The following is a 21136-nucleotide window of genomic DNA, read 5'->3' on the forward strand; positions in this document are numbered from 1 at the left end:
TCTATTATCCATGCAATGTAATTACTTTGTTCTGTCTGTAATTCCTCAGTGCTTAAAGAGTTGTCCATTGTGGTTTTTACTTCAGTTTCTTCATCATGTCCAAAATGACAGTCTTTTCTTATTATAGTTTGCATACACTCATTTTCTGTCTGAATAGCCTGTACTTCACTGTCTTTTGAGTGTTCTTGACCAGTCTAGCATAAGAAAGACAAAAGATTACTCATGTTCTAATAATTTAGTACAGTCATTAGATTTAAAGATTAGATTTAAAGATTTTTAGATTAGATTTAAAGTTCAAGACTTAGATTTAAAATTATTTTTGCAATTCTCATGGGAACCAAGATAATTCACTTGAGGTATAGAAAATTAAAGTAAGTGGTGAAGAAAATCAGACTAATATCCTGGAACAGTTGGAAAGAAATTAGGTCCTGCTATATTACAGTCCACAGAGAAAAGTTACACAGATTGACAGACTTTCTCAGAGGAAGGAACATGGGCTGACTGGATTAGTCCCTCTCTCTGCTGGCTAAATCAGCAACCTGCTCACTAATTACATGCAGAAAAAGCTGCATGATTGCTAATTGCACCCAAACACATGTGTATGCACACATATTAACACTATTTTTTTCCTAACCACCTAGGATTTTTAATTTCATTTTATAGGGAAATAAGGTTTATGAATTTCCAGTTTCTGTTTGTCAGTTCCTCATTCCCTCCCAGATGGCTTTTTAACCTGAATTTGATGCAAATTCAACAGGAGTTGGAGCCTGAAAGATGTGTCTACTTAAAGTTTAAGTCACTGGTATAATACTGTAGCTGTATTTGTCTTTATTTTTGAAAACTGCATTTGATAAAGTTCTGTGCAAACTGGGAGCTGAATAGTGAAGAAAACACTGTAATAAAAAAACACTAAATATAAAAGGAAAAAGAAAAAAAGATGGATCCTTTATCAGCAGCAGCTCTTTGGCAGCTGAAGGCAGGAGCATGTGCTGGTTCTTGCCCTAAAGATAGGATGTAAAAGTAGGGAGAGGAAGGAGGGGTCCATAAAAAGCTGACAATACTTGGGTGACTGGATGTGTTGCAAAAGGAAGGCTGGGATGTGGGAGGGAGTTGGGAGTTACACGTGCTGTCCTTGGGTATCAGATGTGTGGGGAGCACAAGGTATATTGCAAAATGGAGGGAGGCGCAGAGACAACACTGGTAAGGAATGGAATTATAGCAATGGTGGCATAGTAGGTGATGTAGAATACCAGTCTACAGGAAACAATTTTCTGCAGGTCACAGATGCTCCCAGCTTTGCTGGTTTGGGGGAGGGAGGAGTAATGGTGAATGGAGGAGAGTCCTAAAAGTAGTTCTCCTCTGCCAAATACTCCACCTTCAATTTGAAGTCTCAACTGGAATTTCTTTCTCTTTTCCTCATGTTTTATTATCATCTTCTCTGTCATTCTGATTTGGAAACTGTAAATATTATATTTCTTTTTTTCTAAGTTTTTAATTAATTTTGCTTCTAGGCTACATGCAGCCTTGGCACCACATTTTCAAGCTAACCTTTTCAAATACAAATAGGAGAAATTTCCTTTTTCTTTTATGAAAGCTTTATAAAAATAATCACCATCATCATCATCTTTTCTAAACTCGCTTCTAGGAGCTGTTTCTTTACACAGAAACACCAAATCATCATCATCATCATCTATTCTATACTCTTGCTTCTAGGAGCTGTTTCTTTAGATAGACACACCAACCACCACAATATAACTGTGCATGTTACTCTTGTGTATAGGTATAAAGCACCTACTACAGTGGAACTTACCACAGTTTGTGGTACAGACTGAACTGCTGAATGCATCTGAAACAAACATAATAAAGAGCTCTTAGAAAGGGAGGAGGGTTACACAATTCCTTTCCACATTTTCAGATGGGTTGAATAAACCTTGTTTCCTGTAACTTCAAGTGGCCATTCAGCCCTTCAAAAATTGGTCCAAGACGCATAAACTGCGTACATATCAAGAGCATCAAACCTGGATTTTATTTTTTTACCTCTGATTTAGTAAAATCTAACTAAGCAACATACATACACCTAAGATATAGCTAAGATGACCTTTCCCTCAATGGAATATTTCATGCTATGAAATTCAAAACATTCTCCCTATACATATACACACAAAAGAATCACAATAACCCATTGCTGGTGTAGCCCTATCCTATAATGGTACACAGCTGTATTAGAAAGTATATCACACTAAATGTGAACCATGGTAAAGTTAAACTAAATTGCAATTTGAGTCTGTAATGAGGTCTGACATTGTACCTTTCTTGAAAAAAGGCCTTTGTTTAATTACTGTTCCACAGGTGATCACTACGGAGGAGTTTATACATTCTAAATCTCATGCCCCACAAAGAATTGCAGGGATTTCAGATTGCACTAGGTGTAAAAATAAGTATATGCATATTTCCTTGGAACACTTGGAGCCATAGTCAAGATCCAAATCATAGCCAACACCTTGCCCTTTTATGCTTTACTAGGCACTGACTCATTACTGATATAAGGTGAAATTCCACAAATTAGAGTAATCAATGTGCTCTGCTGCAGCTCCTGTAATTTCTTGGCAGTGTTCCACTGGAGATTTGGCTCAGCCTTTGCTTCAGCCTAGGCTTTTTAAATCTTACGATCACTCAACACAAAGTGGTATGGCAATTTGCCACCAGATAGTGTAAGATATATATTTAGAAGACATCTCAGACTTTTTTTTTTTTTTCATTTATGAGCATATAAGATAAGCTTGAAGCTTATCTATTTGCAAACACATGGGGTTATCATGGAAAGCATGAGTACTGTTAATCATGAAAGACTGATTGTGCGATTTGATTTGGCATCCTAAACATAATTCATATTTAATTTTCATTCAAAGAAACAATGATCTCTAGCACTTACACAATTTGCATTATACAATTCACATAGCTTTGGCGCAACAGGTACTTATTTCAAGTCTCACTTCCAGTGCATTATTAAGCACACACTAGCAGATATGTGTGTGAATATATTCAAATAGGTATGTTTGTGAGCTATAAACACATACACATATTTTGAAGAAATTGATTTTCAGTTCTTTCAAATTCTAAAATATTATTATAGTTTGTCATTTTACTGACAATTCATAGGCTAGTTCAAAAAAAAAAAATCCATCTTTGCACTCCTAGTGTCTTCCTATTAATACTTTCCTGATACAAAAAGCAAACTGAATTTTCCCTTTGAAGGATAAATCATTAGTTAGGATGCAAAAACTAATGGAAAAATTATATAACGAATACTCAACAACAGAATACAGTCGTTGTGCACAGGAAGTTTTTCTTGTAGCCTATGACTCCTCTCATTTTTTCAATCTTATCAAAGACTGGAATATAAATTTGCAATTCAGTTTAAGTAAGGGATAACACAGCTGCAGGGCTACATACTCTTTCTTTGCTCCAAAAGACCATCTGCATGTGCTTAAACCATTTGTTTTTGACTTCTCATACGTGCTCTTGATATGAACTGAACATGGATTTGGTTCACCCAGCAATATAAGCTTAATTCCAGGTCAACCTGTACTGCATAAAAGTCTTTTACCTCCTGTATTCATTACTTGTTGAGCTTTCTATGCCTTTGATGATTATTAAAGATGCTAAGTGTTTTTTTTAAGCAACACTGAAGACCTTAGATAATTTATATGTTGATAAAGTGATTCTTCTGATCTGTCTCATGTTACAGAGGCTGAAATTAATTCCTCTGAGTAGATGTCAACATACTTCTACATTTCCAGGAAACATCTATACATACGAAGTCAATGAGTTTGCCACAATCTTTGAGAAACACCTATGTAAAGTATGTTTGTGAAATAAGATTTAGTAAAGATTGCTTATTTAAGATAATTGCTATCACATATAAATTTACTACTGAGGTAATGAACATCTCAAGTTTCTAAAATATAAGTGCCCCTCTGGAAGGAAGGGGAACATTCTTCAGGTACAGTAAGTTTCAATGGGATCTTGGATTCCTTATCACATCAGGTAAATTTTTAGGGTTGGCAGTGTCAAAGGATGATCACTGGACATGACAGCCAGAGTAGAAAAAGTGTCATGACTCTCTCTGTAATATTTTTACAGGAAATGAAAGGTACTGCAGCTCTTAAAGACACTTACCTGCAGATTTTCCACTTGTTCAGAATGCTCATTTCCCTGTGGAGGAAGATAATCTTCAAGATGTCTATGAACTCCTTTAAGGGAATTCAGCTCATTTTTAATAGCCTCTATCTCTCTTTTCATATTTTCCTCCTGTAATAATTGAGGGTATGCAGAGTACACAAACACAGATCCTTACTGCATGTTCAAATATGTAAACCATTATTTTACAGGGGTATCAACAACGCTAAGGAATTTCTTTGTACAAAGTAAGATAATTTTGAGCCTTTTCATTCAACCCAAAATCTTAACCACATTTCCATTAGAGGCTATACTTTTTATTAACTGGGTTTTTCTCACCATTTACTTAAAAAAAAAAAGATATTTATATTTCCACACTCGAAACAGATCTTATCTTACTGAAGAAGTATTAATCTTTCTTACTTGTAAACATGCATATATTTATTGCAGAGAGTTTTCACAGCTACAATATTTTGCCAATTATTTTGGATTAAATAATTACTGAAGTATCCTTTAAGTATAATAAAGTAGTAGAAAGAATGGTAAATATTGAAGACAAATTACTGTTTAGGTTACCTTTTTTAATTTCCTTTCACCTCACAACTGAATAATGTTGAATAATTCCTGTCAAATCAGGACCTCTGCTGTAATGCCAACCTTCAACAGCTCTACCTGATTCAGTTTGAGGTTGGTAGGTTGCTTTTTTCTGGGCATACAGCCCTACAGAATTACCTTTAGTTTGTGTCGCTTCAGCCTATGTGGGTTTACATTCGTTTTTTACTATAGGACAGTTCATTGATGGTTTTTTCAGGGTGCAGCCCAGAAATGCTGCAGTTCTCAAAATATTTAACGTTATGTAAAACATCACAAATTTTCTGAAAAATACATAAAATTCAATGTAAATTGAAAACTGTATCAGCTTCATGTCTAGGTAATAACAAGTGTGTTGTTCTGGAATATTTTCTGCTAAATTCAAGGTAACACCTAATACCCTGGCTCTTGATTTATATAACTGCAGGAAGTGCCCTGACCTTTCAGAACACAGAAGTCAACATTTCTCCAAAATCTACCTTTTAAAAATATTCCTTTCTAGAAGAATCTCCATGACTGGAAAAGAAATTTATTGATTTTATTGTATTATTTCTGCAATATTTTCTTGGCTTTTAGGAATTACCTGAAGTGCTTGATGACTATTTCAAAACCCTTTTAATACTCAAACATTTAATTTAATAAACCTACATCTTTTCTCCAAGTTCTTAGTGCTTTCTCGTGCTCATTCTGAAGATTAAGGAACTTTTCTTCATTTTCCTTTGCCTTCTCCCTTTGCAGCTCATTATCTCTTTCAAGGGTCTGCAATAAAATTAATTATCCAAAAAATAATCAATACCGCATTAATGAATTTTGATGTGTTTTATGTTGCTTGGACCTTTGCTTCTAACATGCTGGAAGTGCCATGCAGATCAGTGATAATGTGCTATCTCAACAATAATTTTCATAAATTAACAGAAAGGTGCTTATAGTTTAGCTAACAGGAAGCAGGGGGAGGTTATGAAAAAAGAAATGGCTATAAAAGGGTATAAAAACACTTGCCATTATTCAGTTTCACTGCATAAGTTTTAATGTGCTGAAAAAGTAATATAAAGTCTAGAGATGAGAATTATGAAATGTACTTAAAGAAAAAACTACTGAATACTCAAAAGAAAGTATTTTTATTTTTCTGATCAGTTCTTCTGTACTGAATTGTTTATTAGCCTATTCTATAAACTATATAAACTTCAAATTCTAAAACATATCTACTGAACATGAAGTATATATCTGATTATCCTTTACTTTATTTTTATTAGATCCCTGAAATAGGAGTGCATTAAAATAACAGTAATATTAAGTTTTATACTATTGTAATTGTACTTGCAACATTTTTGGGTTACCTCTTTCAGCTTTACTGTGCTAAATTAAAGCAGTCTTGTATAAATCAAAAGTAGCTTCACACTTATCTCAGGTACTGTTGGGATTTTTTATCCTGCCACATTTTTATAGCAAACAATAAGGAAGACAAAGGACTTACTGCATCCATTATCTATTATATAGATGACACAAATATATTTGATAATGTAAACATAACATAACATGCCTGTAGCTGTATGACCAGCTGCATATTTATGATTCTGCTGAGCTTCTTTGAAAGTCCACTTCAAATTGTTAAGATATGGAGGCATTATTCAAAACCAATTCCTTTTTACTTAATCTTTTAACTAAAAATAAGTCTACTTCTTGATTCAATTAGCATCAATTTTTAAACGCCTACGTTAATTTAGCTACACTATTAATACAAATGTATTTTGCATGTATTAACACTAGGAAAATTCAGACTACTTTGCATTTTTTCACACATGGGAAAAGTTGTGCACAAACATATAATAGGTCTTCTCTGAGAGATTATACAGTTAAAAACATGGGACAATTCAATGTATTGTGTGAATAATCATACTCTGCTGTAGTACCTTTCATCTGTTTCTATATACTAGGAGTATAAGACCTCCTCTCTGATAAACCTGCCCTAAACTCCAAGGATTCTTTTGCTTGTCTCTCAAGTGCAACCTCCCTGTGATGGAACAGAACAGTTTTCACAGCATAGCTCTTACAGCAAAATACCAGGAGTAGCAGATTGATAGAACTGGTCATATGTTAAAGCCAGTTGTACAGAGAGTGGAATACCTGAATTCCTTGCATTCTCAAGTAATCTGTCATCTGTTAAAGAATTATGACTTGTTTTTCTGAACTCTTAAGGACTTCGGTATCCTAGCACTGAGTATGCATACACAGAATGAGAAGGGACAGTATGATCCTTCTTCAATGTTACCTTGCATGTTTAAGTATTCCTTAACCTCAGGCTTAAAAATATGCAGTAATTTTTTGTGAGTATAGGAAGGAAAATATTTCCATGGGTCTGTACAATCACCCCTTCCATTTTTTTGTTATTCTGAAGAAATGCTTTTTCTTGATGAGAATGATCCTCAAATTCAACAGGGAAGTAGGATACAGCATAGGAATAATACATGACCTTCAGACCCCATTCATCATATTGCAATTCTAGAATTAACAAAGTTGAAAGCAAGAGCTCTCTAATTGGCATGAAAGTTATATATTTGTCTCCCTGTTTTATAAGTTGTCTCATTCCCTGGAATATTCCGGTAATTGTATCAAACTGTTTGCAAAAAAAAAAAGTAGCTATAAAAAGCAACAGTATTTTTGACTACTGTTTAAACAGAAGGAGAGAACATGTGACATTCACCTTTAACGTAGCATTGTATTTACACCATGCTGTTTAAGGGAATCACTGCATTTTATGCATGTATTTATCAGGTTTACAAAAAAAGTACATCTATTAAAACGTCTAGCCACTTCTATGTTCCCAGATGTGATCTCTTGAAAGCCTGTCACTCATATTTTCTTATATAAACCTTATAAATTCTTTAATTTCCATTCTCAAGGGAGAACATCTCAAACGTGAATGCTTGAGAGCATGAATGCACCTGAGATCAAATCTTAAGTGCCACAGAAAAGGCTAAGAAAGAATATTTACATCAAACAAAGCATTGAAGATTCCTTGAATAGTCAACGGAGCTTTCAAAGGTTCAATCAAGAGCCTCTTGTTAGTTATTGATGTCTTGTAACACTAATTTCATCTAAAGTACTTGTGCCTGCAAGAAATTACTCTTGAAGCTTACACTGAAGTTTTCATAACTAGAAATAGTTTGTCCTATTGTTAGAAAAAAAAGAAAACATTAATACCTTCCTAATGTCTAATATAAACAGGACCCAAATCAAAGCAGGTTCTCTAATCACAATTACCATAATTGCAAACAGAAATAAATTTCTGGCCTGTACAGGCTGCAAAACAGAGATTTTTACTCAATTCATACCTTAACAACCAGAAAACAAGCTATACTTTTCTTAGACTTGTAGATATTTATGTGGAATCCTCAAAGATAAGTTTCACAGGTACCATTCATAGTTATAGCTGGAGCTTTAAGGCATACTGTAAACTTTATCTGAGATGGTAAACAACAGCTCAGAAACACAATCAGAAAAAGCATTTTTAGAATACACTTGGTATTCAATAATCCAGACACAAAGATCCTAAAGGACGGCCTGTATCCTGAAAGTCATCATCAGTAAGGTTATATAACAATTACCTCAAGCTTCTAGCTTACTTTAGAGAGTAATTTCAATTGTCTTAAAAAAAAAAATTGCACTGCCTTAGTTTAACAGACATCAGTATTGTATGAATAGCAAGTACTCCAGCACTGGACCCAAGGTATAAAGAACTGAGGTTGCAGTAAATTGTGCTACTTTAACAGTCCCTTGGCTCTAGAATTGCCAAATTAATCTTGGTCAAAAGTTTAAAACATGCTAAGAAAACCACAAACCTTTTCTCCCTAAACTGCGCTTTGTCATTTATTTTTTGTTTTAAAGAGCCAATATATGTGAAAGGTATTGGAGAACTCTGAAGATTCATAATGAACTGAACCTGAACATCTGAAATCAGTGACTCCTTACAATCACTACAGCTTTATCCAGTACTACAAAGCAGGTACTTGAATCCCTGGTGAAATTCTAGATAGTTTCTGATGGAGAACATAACTCATCTTTAATCTTACTTGTTTCATCAAAATGCAAAATTCATATACTTATGTTGTAACAGAAAGCAAACTGCTTACATCTATTAAAAGACAAAGTAAAGGCTTATGTGAAGTAAAACTGATTTCAATTTAGCATAGAAGCATTTACTTAGAAACAGACGTGTAGGTGCACAGAGGAAGTTTACTTTGAAATTAACCGAGATCCTAGTTCAAAACTTTGACCTCACAGGCCAAGCAAAGAATGGAATGGTTGTGGTTATGTTTGGCCAAATAGAAGACCATAGTTATTAATAGTGCAATTAATGGTTGTACCTGAACTCTGCATGGCACATCTGTCCAGAACAGATAGGACCTTCATTTTTAGTGCACTACCAGCCAATCTGACCTGCTAATGTCATTTAGATTCTAAACTGTTCTGAGCCATTTCTACATGCTCAAAGAGGGACTGAGGAACACTGCAACTCCACACTCTGCAGCGTGACTACTTACCACCCCATTAACACACCAGACAACACAACAAGAAATGGGTACAGATGTGCTCTTTTTTAGTCCCTCTGCTCTAACAAAACTGGAGACAAGCTCTGGTTGTGAAGATCTGAAATTTGAAGTATTTTCCAGGAAAGATATTTATAGCTACACGAAAATTAGAAGAAACAAAAGTCATAAAATCATTTTACTTCAAAATACTTGAAAGCAACCTTCAATATATTCCTGCTTTACTCTCCAGAAATGGCTGATAAGAATGGCAACCATGATTTACTTTAGGGGGAGAATTAAAAGAGGGAAACCATAGACTGCGTTTCAAGGTTCATGCTGACAGTTAAGGAGCTGAGGGAGCGATGGAAGTGAGGTCAAAAGTTCTGAAAAGCATACAGATGTCTTTAACAGCCCTGTACTTAAAAAATACATAACAGATAGTAGCAGCTTGTCTAATCAAGAAAAATCTGACCTGATACTCTTCTTTCAGTGCATTTAATTCACTTTCCATTCTAACATTTGTTTGGGTTATGCGCTGAAGCAGCTCCTGCACACAATGTAGAGAGCTCAGAATTTCCTTATTAAAGCAAACAAATTAAGATAGAGTGAATAAGATTTTCTTTCTGAAGTTTAAAAAGTAGATAATTTATGTCCTTTAGATTAACATACTTACTTTTGATTCTGCCAGTGTTACAAAATTACGTATATAAAAATGTATTCTAACATCGACACTGTCGAAGGACTTGTAGGAAGAAATCAGAACAACTCGTAAGTTGTTCTGGCCTTTTGCCTTGGAGAAAATAATGTACTTATTCTTTTTCAGGGAATTTTCTTATAAGCAAAGTGAACAATTTGTTAATGCTTTAAGTGTACTTCAGTGCAAATCTGAATGAAATGTATCAATTCAAACTCCACTGTAAGTTCAATTACTCTAATAGAGTAATTTTCTAGTACTATATTATACTTCTGGAAACTATGGAAAATCCCAGGAAATTATATGACAAGTAAGTAATGACTTCCATTAATGGACAGTCCTTATTATTCTGTATCACTTAAATTAAATCCTAATATATGTGAACTAACACACATCAATTTTGCATCATATAGTGCAAGTACATCTGATTTTGCTGTCACTATCTGAATTCTTGTAGTACTTTCATCAAAGCTATATTGTTACTTCAAGAAAAATAAGTGGTGATATAGATTGACAAACCCACAGGTCCTGCCATTAAATTTCCTGCAGTTAGCTGAAAACATGGATGGAATGGAGACAGAGTTTCAGTATTTCACAACACTATACACATTTCCAAAGAGTCAAAGACAGAGGGAATGATCAAGCCAAGCCAGTCTCGGCTCCCTGAAGACCAGAACAGCAGTTACTAAGGGACAACCTGCACAGGAAAAAAAAACCCTGAGTTTCAGGTAGAAAAGAGTCTTAAATGTGCTCAGTCGCTTCAAAATATATTGAGAAAGGAAAGTAGTATTAAAAAAAAAAGTTACGAAGAGCTTTCAAATTTATCTGGTTTTGGTTCTATCATAAACACAGATAGAACTGTCTGCTAAAAATGCAGTCATTTTAGGTGTACTCTGATTCCTTTTCATATATGTGTACTCTCATGCAGAGAAAAATAGCATTTTTACATTGAAGCCTAATTTATCTTTTTTTCAATTTTACATCTATAAAACTGAACCACAGAAATGTGGAATGACTTGCCCAGTGCCATCTGACTGGTCAGGAGCAGAGCTGGCCATATCTTTTAAATCTGGTACAGTGTTCACTCAACTAGATAGGATTGCTTCTCTGCATACAGTGTAAATTAGTGTAAATTCAGTGTAAATCAGCTGTAATTTAGATAATATATTTGACCATAGTCCAAAAACTACTGAGGCCAATATCTTCAGTTAATAAAATAGTGAATTTGTAGTGCTTTATAATACAGAAATCAAGGTCTTCTAACCTAAGTTTTTGAAGAAAACATGAAGTTAATCTCTATATTAGAGCCCTCCCCAGATTTATTCCAGAACTCTCTGTATATTAAAAGCCAACAAACCAACCCTGAGCAATTCACACAGAACAAAATAAAGAAACAAAACAGAGTTCTTCTCTCACATAATACATATTGAATATGCATATGAATTATCCTACAAGCATCTCCACATAAATGCTTTTAGTGCATTCAGGGCTACGGGAATAATGAGGTCTGAGTATGTTCAAGACCAGGTTGGATGAGGCTTTGAGCAACCTAATCCAGTGTAAGGTGTCCCTGCCCATGGTAGAGGGGTTGGAACTGGATGGATAATCTTTAAGGTCCCTTCCAACACAAACCATTCTATTATTCTATGACTCTATGTTTCTTTTTTTTTTCTGTGTTTATTGGCAAGCAGGTTTAAAAAGCAAATTCAAAGTACAAATGGGCTTTTACAGATTGGAAGAGTACTGCTGGATTAGCCTCCGATGAGTGCTCAGTAGGTCTACAAACAAGTAACCACTTTTGTCCCTCTCTGAGAAAAAGAATGCTACACTTCTCTGACATGTTTGTTTTAATGAACTACAGAGTGAAAATTCTGCAGCTGTTTAAGTAAAAACAAATCTGGAACATATCTGAGTTTGCAATAGAAGACAGTCTTAACTCTGTTCAGCTCTGTATAGGTATAGCTTCATATTCTTTATGTATATATTCTGTATGAATGGAACATCATTTCCTTTGTATACGATTGACATGTCGTTCCAATACCAGCAGTATTATAGTAAGCTGCTGGCAACCACAAAGCAGAAGAACAAGCATATTATGCAAACCTTATTGCTTATTTGTACTGAACCGGTACGTATTGGTGGATATACCAAATTTCTCCCATCTGAATTCAAAGAAAAAGGGCAAGATTTGGAACTAGGTGTCAAATAATGTAATTTGTTCTGGTAATACACTTTCTAAAATCTGAGGAGTAAGATCCCATTTAAGTTAGTATTAAAATATTTCTGAAAAGTTAACAAGTTGATTTAATTACATTTAATAGCTTGGTGAAATCATTTAAGAAACTTAAATCTAAAATACAGTGCACATATTCTTAGGTAAATTTTAAATAGCAAAGGTATATTAACAGCTCACCAGCTTTTCTTCTTTAATGTGAGTATTTTCTTCTTGAACTTTTTTACTAACTGCTGTTTCCTTAAAAAAAACCATGAAGAACAGTAAGAGGCATTTAAAATTACTGTCTATTTTCTTCAGTAATATTGTTATCAATGTGATATCGTCATGAGGCTATTTAAAGAAACTGAATGATTTTGGAATGTCTTGTCATCCATTTTTTTTACTATAAAATTATAGTTCTATTCATAATATATTTACTTCCATAGGAAAGGTTGTTCTGAAAATGATTTTGTTATATTGTATATGTGGTTAGTAGGAAGGCATCGCTGATCTGAATGCATGACAGAGATCATTGCCACAATGTTTGCTGAATGAAGAACAGAAAATATTAACCAAAAAATTAATTTGTTTAAATTCCCAAATACCATTCTGATTTTTTGTTGCAGTTCTTGAAACTGTTTTTCCTTTGCTGCAAGATTGATGTTTTCTTCTCCCGCCTTGTACTGAGATGTGACCTTGGACCTTATCAAGTCCATAGTTACTTTCTTCAGTTCCTTAAAACAGGAAACACGTATAAATAGTTCATCCGCTATTGGCATTGCAATTCAAAACAAAGACAAATCTTTTAAACTATCCTGAGTCATGCCCTACCTTTAAATAATGTATGGAAACAACAGAATAAATTAGACGAACTGAAAGTCATAAGACTGACTTGCCAAATTTTAAACTGGTCACACGTGGCTAGCAGTTTATTTCCAGAGGTAAAATGTTATTGGGCTAGTTTTACAGTTTGAAGTATTTATAATACTTAAGCATTTTGTTATTTCTCTTCCAAGAAGTATAGTAGAAGTGGACATTAAGTTGGTATTGGTAAAGCCTCCTACACTGAGATATACAATAGAAATAAAGTACCTATTAGAAATACTGTGTATGTTCCTGGGAATCAGGAGGAAAAAAGGAAGAACAGTGACTATCTGGTAAAAACAGGAACTGGCTATAAATTTGGAGGATCTTTGCTTTTCCTGAAACAATTACTTAATCTCAGGAGAATGCTAAATTAATTTTATATTAAAGGCTTCTACAACATGATTTTCATCTAAAATATGCCTTTGATTTTATAGTCTTGATAATCTTTTAAATATCCTGGGTTTTTTTGGTATCTGTTTTCTAACCAGTTTATTCCAAGCTCCTACTGCAGCAAATAAACAGCAAATGCTTTGATCTCATTAAATTACAACTTATAGTTCCTGGAGTCATAAATATTGTGCTCTGTTCTCCCCCACCCCTCCCATTCTGGTACAAGGTAGTCTGTTTAATATCGCTCTCTCCTTGAGCGTTCTGACGTTTACTCAGACAAATAGCAGAGGTTATGAATGCTGTTCACAGATAGTATCAAGAATTCTTCATGATGCCATAGTGGTGAACCAAGCATTCAGAATGGTTATAGTTTTATCTAACAACTAAGTTTGGTCTGTTTAACTTTTCCTCACAAAACTGGAATTCCATCTTATCACAGACCAATGGTTTAACTGTTCTGGACAAAATCATATAACAGTACAAAAGAAAAAGGGAAGATTACTTTGCAGCTGAAATTCACAAATACAAAGTTTTACAGGAAATACAAGTATAGGTACTACTTGTAAATAAATCATTTTTTTGCTAGAGGCTTTATTTCTCATGTATCTTAGCCATAAATAAATCTAAAACAATGTAGTAAGTACTAAGTGCAACTGCAGAATCAATTTCAGAACCCAAAGACGGCAATGCTTTAGAATTCTGACATTTTGTAACCTAGTAAGTTTTTTTCCATCTTTTGCAGTAAAAACATGTATGAATTGTACTATTTTTACTAAAAGGCTCTGTAATGAAATATGCAAGGAGAGTTCCTACATTGAAGTGGCAAGCAGTTTTAACTTTGTAAAAGTGAAAAGGTGCCCTATGCCAATCTTTACAGAGAGCTAGATTAATGGTATACTGAACACAGCTCACAGGTTGTGTGCTACACAAGCAGGTGCAAAAGCCACTATGGATCTGCTAATATATATATTTTCCAAAACTCAAGAGTTTATTGTGTGCAGAAAAATCATACTACTTATTTTGTCATGGGGAAAGAACAAGTTGTACTAAGTAAATCACGTCCTTGCAGCAGAAAAGGTGACTAGATTTTCTTCTTTCTATTTAGCAGGTAGATGCGTATAATCGATCTGGAACCAAACTTAGATCTGCTAATCTACCAAAGCTGTAGGCAGGAAAAAAACCCAAACAAACAAACTATACAAAACCCCAACCACCGAAATCCAACAGAACCCTAAAAGGAATCAATACAAACCAGATCACCAAAAATAATGGGAAACTTTTCCATGGTGAGTGAAAACACAAACTATGTAGCTGTGAAAATAATATAAAATAATATTATACATAAGGTATGTACATTTTTCTGTACTCTGAAATTAAAAATTCACCCTCAGAGTTTTTGCTTATTTTTCTAGTAACTTTTGTAATTAATAAGATCACTTTAGTATTTCCAACTCTATAAATTAAATTGAATCTGGAAAATAATTTTATCAGTTTTGGGGGAATGCTAAAAAAAGAATGATAAGGCTTTAAACCTATTCCTTTGATGTGTTTCTAGCAGCCAATGCCTAGGGACATAACTTCAGGAACACTTCAGGCCAGTGTAAGTCAGGATCGCCACAAAAGAAACAGTCCTTTTTCCTTAAATGTATTTGCCTTTTGGCAGTTGATCTAAGCTAAAACTTACTCCCTTTTTTTGGTAAAGTGTAGTTTTGATCCATACAAATTTTTCATTCTAATTTCCCTCCAGACCACACAAATACACATGCCAGCATGAAGTGGTGGTAGGGGACTAGAAAGGCAGCCAGCGCCGGCAGATGTAACCACCACCCAAGACTGTGCTGGTATCTTATGCAAGCTTTAAGTGTATCCAAAATTACAACTATATCTTTTTGCTCTCTTCCTAGCTCAGTGCAACTCTCGTTATGTTTCAGGCCTTGAGCAGCACAGCCGTTTTTTTAAAGGTTTGTTTCATTCTGCTGCTTTTCTTGGTCAGATTTCAATGCAAGTATTTTCATAGCTTCACTAGTTTACTTTTACCCCTAAATGCTGAATAGTATTCATTAACTTCATATTCCCATTAAGAACAAATGTGTGAGATCATCCTGGTCAGAGTCAAAGGAATGGCTGTGATGAAATCTGACAGTCAAATCAAGATTTTGGTAGTAAGGATAGTCGCTCCCACTCCAGCACTAAGGCTACAGAGGGAAGAACCCACAAACTGGGTTAGAGGTCAGTCAAGTCTCCAGGGGGGATAAACCCAGCTTTATACGTTTTCCCAACTTGTGCTGTAGATATGACTTCTTTGAGCTGTGCAGCAAGTGAAACCAGCGTGGTAATTCCTCTTCCAAACTCCTCTAGATATCAAAGTTTTCTCCTTGCTTTGTATCTCTGCAGCTCTACAGACACAGTCCACAACAAGGGAAAACAGAAGACTGCTTTAAGATCACTTTTGCAAGGGTTAAGCTAAGAACAAAGTAACCATAATGAAACTACACCATCTCAGGGCACTTCTTACTAGGTCCGAGCACCAATTCTCTGTTCTCTTACAGACTAACCCAAAAGGTGAACCCAGAGCCCTTCACAAACAGAACAAATGCCATTACATTATCGTTCAGATATGCACTCTCTCACCACACAACTTTCAAAAAATGTTTTATAAGCAAACTGTTGAAATAGGGAATATTGAAAAATGGGCTGTATTTTTCACAATAATTTTTAACTGGGTTTTGTCACAGAAATTCTGCGTTTTGAGGACAAATGCATGTCTTTCAATTATATACAGCTTCTATTAATAAAGCTATATATACAAATAAACAAATGCCTACTTTTTTGCAGAATAAATCATTGCTGTGAAGCACTATGTGAATGAGAAAAGGCTAGGCATTTAAATTCCAGTTCAGTTTTCCACTGAGATTCAGAATGGGATAGTCAAATACTAACCAACCTCAAAGAAATTAAAAAATAACCAGGATAAAGGCATTTCCTGGTGAACTGAGAAAGCCAGGTTAAGTTTCAGTTGGCCCCTTTATCTGCTTATCTAACAGTATTTTATTTAAAATTCATCTCTGGTGACCTTACAAATCAAGAGTACAGCTTAAAAAAATGGAACAAGCAATGTTTGATTACTGGAGCACATAAATAACTCTCAGCTTATCTTGCACACCTCTGTTAGAAATTTCAATATGTAAAATTTTCTTAAACATTTTCCTTTTATTATCTCTCTAATGATGTACCCTCAAAGAATTATTCTTGGTTTCTTAACCAAAAGCAAAAATCTAATTTATCGTGATGCTTAAAAATTCCTAGAACTTCTAGATTTTGATATCTATAATATATTACAGTAAAGATGTGCTGCCTCTTAGCTGCATGTCTTTTTTTGACATTAAAAAAATACAATTCCTTTAAAAAAGGAATTCCTTTTAAAAAATGGTATTGTACAGTTGTAGTGTACCAAATCAACACAAGACGAAGTTGTCCTCAGACCTTCATAACAATGATGACATCAGCATTCTAACAAATACGGCTTTTCTGTAGAGGAAAGTTATCACCACTAACAACTTCAATAATTTTCTGTTGCTCTTCCATCCATCAAATATATAAGATAAATATATATAGGTTTTATATAAAATATAAAAAATATATAACCTGTAATTTGAATTGTGTAGCTAAATAAAAAATTCTAAATTCCATAAAACCCAACTGTGATTTAGAAATTAATTTGAGAAATTTTTTTAGTTTTCTGTCTTACTGTTAGTGTGTTTCTCAGTCTGTTTTTATGATGATAAGAGTTCTGAAATCATTGAGATCAAACAGTCACTTCAAAAGCTACCTTTTTGACACCGAGGTTTACCATGTTACAGTCTAGTCTATAACTAAACAAATCTAGATTGAATTCATGATTAGTCTTTTTAGTGGCTAAAATATCTTCATGTAATAAATCCAAAAACTAAGTAAAGCACTAGAGAAGGTAAAGCACTAAACAAATTAAAAAATCTTTACCATTTATAAGTCTCTCTTTCAAGTTAAAATATAATTTTATGTCAGGCTTCTACAGACATCATACTCCAGAGAACCTTAATGATAAAGATGCTGTGTGCTCTTAAGAACAAAACCCAACACTAGATTAAGGAAGAGTTTTCAAGTAATTCTGTACCTTCAAATCTCCTTTTTCAGGCAAACAAAGGTCATGGTAGGTAAACATCCAATATCTGATCAGTTTAACTCAAATATAAAATGGTCATAGCCCCTTCTCCTCATTTACAAATTATTACAGCTGGGGATTAACATTATGCCAAAAGCAAACATGCATTTGTTCCCTACATAAAATCCTCAGAGAATCAAAGGGGAAAAAACATAACAGAACAGAAAGATAAGGAGATATGAAAAAGATGTGGTATGGAAAGATACTGAGTTTACAGGACAATTTTGATTTCAGAGGGTCCCTTTCCTCATCTCCTGTCAGCACTTAAGAAATGGCGCAAAAGGAAAAGATAACTATTCTTCCCACTATCACATATGTTTAAGACTGCAAGTCTGAAACATACCTGGTGAATAGTTACTTCTGAATAGATGTGAGCAGAAAAGAGCTTAGTGGTCATAGAATCATAGAATCACCAGGTTGGAAAGGACCCACTGGATCATCGAGTCCAACCATTCCTAACACTCCCTTAAACCATGTCCCTAAGCACTTCATCAACCCGTTCCTCAAACACCTCCAGGGAAGGTGACTCAACCACCTCCCTGGGCAGCCTGTTCCAGTGCCCAATGACTCTTTCTGTAAAGAATTTTTTTCTGATATCCAGCCTGAACTTCCCCTGGCGGAGCTTCAGGCCATTCCCTCTTGTCCTGTCCTCAGTTACTTGGGAGAAGAGGCCAGCTCCTTCCTCTCCACAACCTCCTTTCAGGTAGTTGTAGAGAGTAATAAGGTCTCCCCTCAGCCTCCTCTTCTCTAGGCTAAACAACCCCAGCTCTCTCAGCCGCTCCTCACAAGACTTGTTCTCCAGCCCCCTCACCAGCTTCGTTGCTCTTCTTTGGACACGCTCCAGAGCCTCAACATCCTTCTTGTGGTGAGGGGCCCAGAACTGAACACAGTACTCAAGGTGCGGTCTCACCAGTGCCGAGCACAGAGGGAGAATCACCTCCCTGGACCTGCTGGTCACACCGTTTCTGATACAAGCCAAGATGCCATTGGCCTTCTTGGCCACCTGGGCACACTGCTGGCTCATGTTCAGTCGGCTGTCAACCATTCCCCTCAAGTCCTTCTCTTCTCTACAGCTCTCCAGCGACTCTTCCCCCAGTCTGTAGCCCTGCATAGGGTTGTTGTGCCCCAAGTGCAGGACCTGGCATTTGGCCTTGTTGAACCTCATGCCACTGGCCTCAGCCCAGTGGTCCAGCCTGTTCAGATCCCTTTGCAGAGCCTCCCTACCCTCCAGCAGATCCACACATCCTCCCAGCTTAGTGTCATCCGCAAACTTGCTGAGGGTGCACTCAATGCCTTCATCCAGGTCATTGATAAAGACATTGAACAGGGCTGGACCCAGTACCGAGCCCTGAGGAACCCCACTTGTGACTGGCCTCCAGCTGGAGTTAACTCCATTGACCACCACTCTCTGGGCCCGGCCATCCAACCAGTTTTCAACCCAGGAGAGTGTGCGCCTGTCCAGGCCAGAGGCAGACAGTTTCTGAAGCAGAATGCTGTGAGAAACTGTGTCAAAGGCTTTACCGAAGTCCAAGAAGACTACATCCACAGCCTTTCCCCCATCCAGTAGTTGAGTCATTTTGTCATAGAAGGTGATCAGGTTAGTTTGGCAAGATCTGCCTTTTGTAAACCCATGTTGACTGGGCCTGATCACCCGGTTCTCTTGCATGTGCTTCATGATAGCACTCAAGATTACGTGTTCCATGACTTTCCCTGGCACTGAGGTCAGACTGACAGGCCTGTAGTTCCCTGGATCCTCCCTGCAACCCTTCTTGGGCACAACATTAGCCAGCCTCCAGTCTAGTGGAACTTCCCCAGTCAGCCAGGACCGCTGGAAGATGATGGAAAGTCAGACAGCATCTTTGTCCATAGTCCCACTATTACCTAATGTCTCAGTTGCACTGTCACAGAACTGTCTCGTTGCTGATGGAGACTCAGTTACACTTTTTATTCTATATTCAAGACACCAGCTGATGTCTAGGGCAATGACTCTTCATGTTCTACCTCTCTGACTAAACTGAAAACCCCACTGCTACCTTTCCATATCAGATTGGAGAAGTAATGACAACGCAGCACAGGAAGAAGAGAGGTTGCTAATAATTAACAAGAAATAAGTAGGACTCTATAGAGGTAAATAAAAATCCCCAGGTTACAGGCACCTTTCAGAGCTGCTCAAAGTTTAATTGGCATTCATCTGAAGTATCTGTGCATAACACAGGAGCATAAGACTAATTTAGTCATTACTCAGGAGAAAGAAGAGTTCTGCTGCTTGTCCACTACTTCTACAAATACTACAGCAGCTTGTAGAAGTCCTGAAGAATCCCACTTACACATTCAGAAATGCTTACTATACTTACTTCCTTCAGATTACTTATTTCGGTCTCTTGCCTTTTATTCACTGATGTTAGCTTATTATTGAGCTGTATTGCTTCCTGTACTTTAAACAGAAGTTAAAACATGTTAACATATACTTCCAGATTGGAATAAATATTTGATTTATAACTGCAATGTATGTGTATTTAATTTTTAAAATAATTAAACATCTTCATGGAAAGGAGATCATGACTGAAAATGTGATTCAACTACTGTTTCTGGATAGTGTGGTACTACACTGGAGGATTACATCAGGTGGAATCAATTGTTCTATACCTCAAACAATGAGTTAAGACTTCTATGTAAGTTCATTTGCTTTTTAAAAAAAATATTATAATTTAATTTTTAGTGTCATTTGGTGTCACTTTATTAGGATCGCTTCTCCATTAAGTCTTAATGTTAGTTTTGTTTTTTTAACTAAGGCTTTTGCTTGTAATTTTCTGATTAGTTTAATTTTAGAGGAACACAGAACATAATGAACCACAGAATACTCAAATAACTGAGTTAATAGATGTACAGACTTATATGCATATAGGACATGGAAGACTGCAAACAGCAGAGGATTATGGAGAGGAAAACACTAAGAATAAGCTCTGTCCCTTTTGAAATGGAAGGGAATTTTCTCTTAGTCTTTACTGAGGCCAAGATACCTCTACGAAATTGCTTGAAGTTTCACTATGAAAAGTTTCACTATGAAAAGCTGAAGATATTCACGGGCCCCTGTACTTTTTCAGTCACCTCTATTCAATCTTAGGATTTTGATCCTCTGAGGTCTCTCTTCAACCTTTTCTATTTCCTGATTCCTCTTTATTTCCTCCTAGTTCTTTTTCTTTTCTGTTAAAGATGTTAAGCATCACGGGGAATGAAGGACAACAGCCTTACAATAGAATAAGCAATTTTGATTCACAAAAGAAAATAATGAAGAAAGTAACAAATATCTTCTGATACAACTTGGTGAAAAAAACACAAAAGCAAGCAAGCAGGCAAAAACTGGTAAAACTCTCTCCTATCTTTCAACAACAGTCATGTGTTCACTCTCTAATTTTGAAATATTTATAGTGAGATGTTGGTTAGGAAATATTTTTTTAATTTTGTTATAA

At 35.6% G+C, this 21136-nt stretch overlaps 1 protein-coding gene across 1 annotated transcript in view; it reads right to left on the minus strand.

The window, feature by feature from the left end:
- CCDC73 (coiled-coil domain containing 73) overlaps positions 1–21136 on the minus strand; it is a 99257-nt gene that overhangs the window by 7872 nt on the left and 70249 nt on the right. Inside the window, 8 exon segments of the mRNA XM_054067293.1 lie at positions 26–194; positions 1811–1846; positions 4180–4311; positions 5419–5529; positions 9772–9876; positions 12407–12466; positions 12814–12942; positions 20021–20100. Coding sequence (XP_053923268.1) covers positions 26–194; positions 1811–1846; positions 4180–4311; positions 5419–5529; positions 9772–9876; positions 12407–12466; positions 12814–12942; positions 20021–20100 — 822 coding nt within the window.

This window comes from Cuculus canorus, chromosome 5 (assembly GCF_017976375.1).
Source record: "Cuculus canorus isolate bCucCan1 chromosome 5, bCucCan1.pri, whole genome shotgun sequence".
In the NCBI taxonomy this organism is placed as follows: Eukaryota; Metazoa; Chordata; class Aves; order Cuculiformes; family Cuculidae; genus Cuculus; species Cuculus canorus.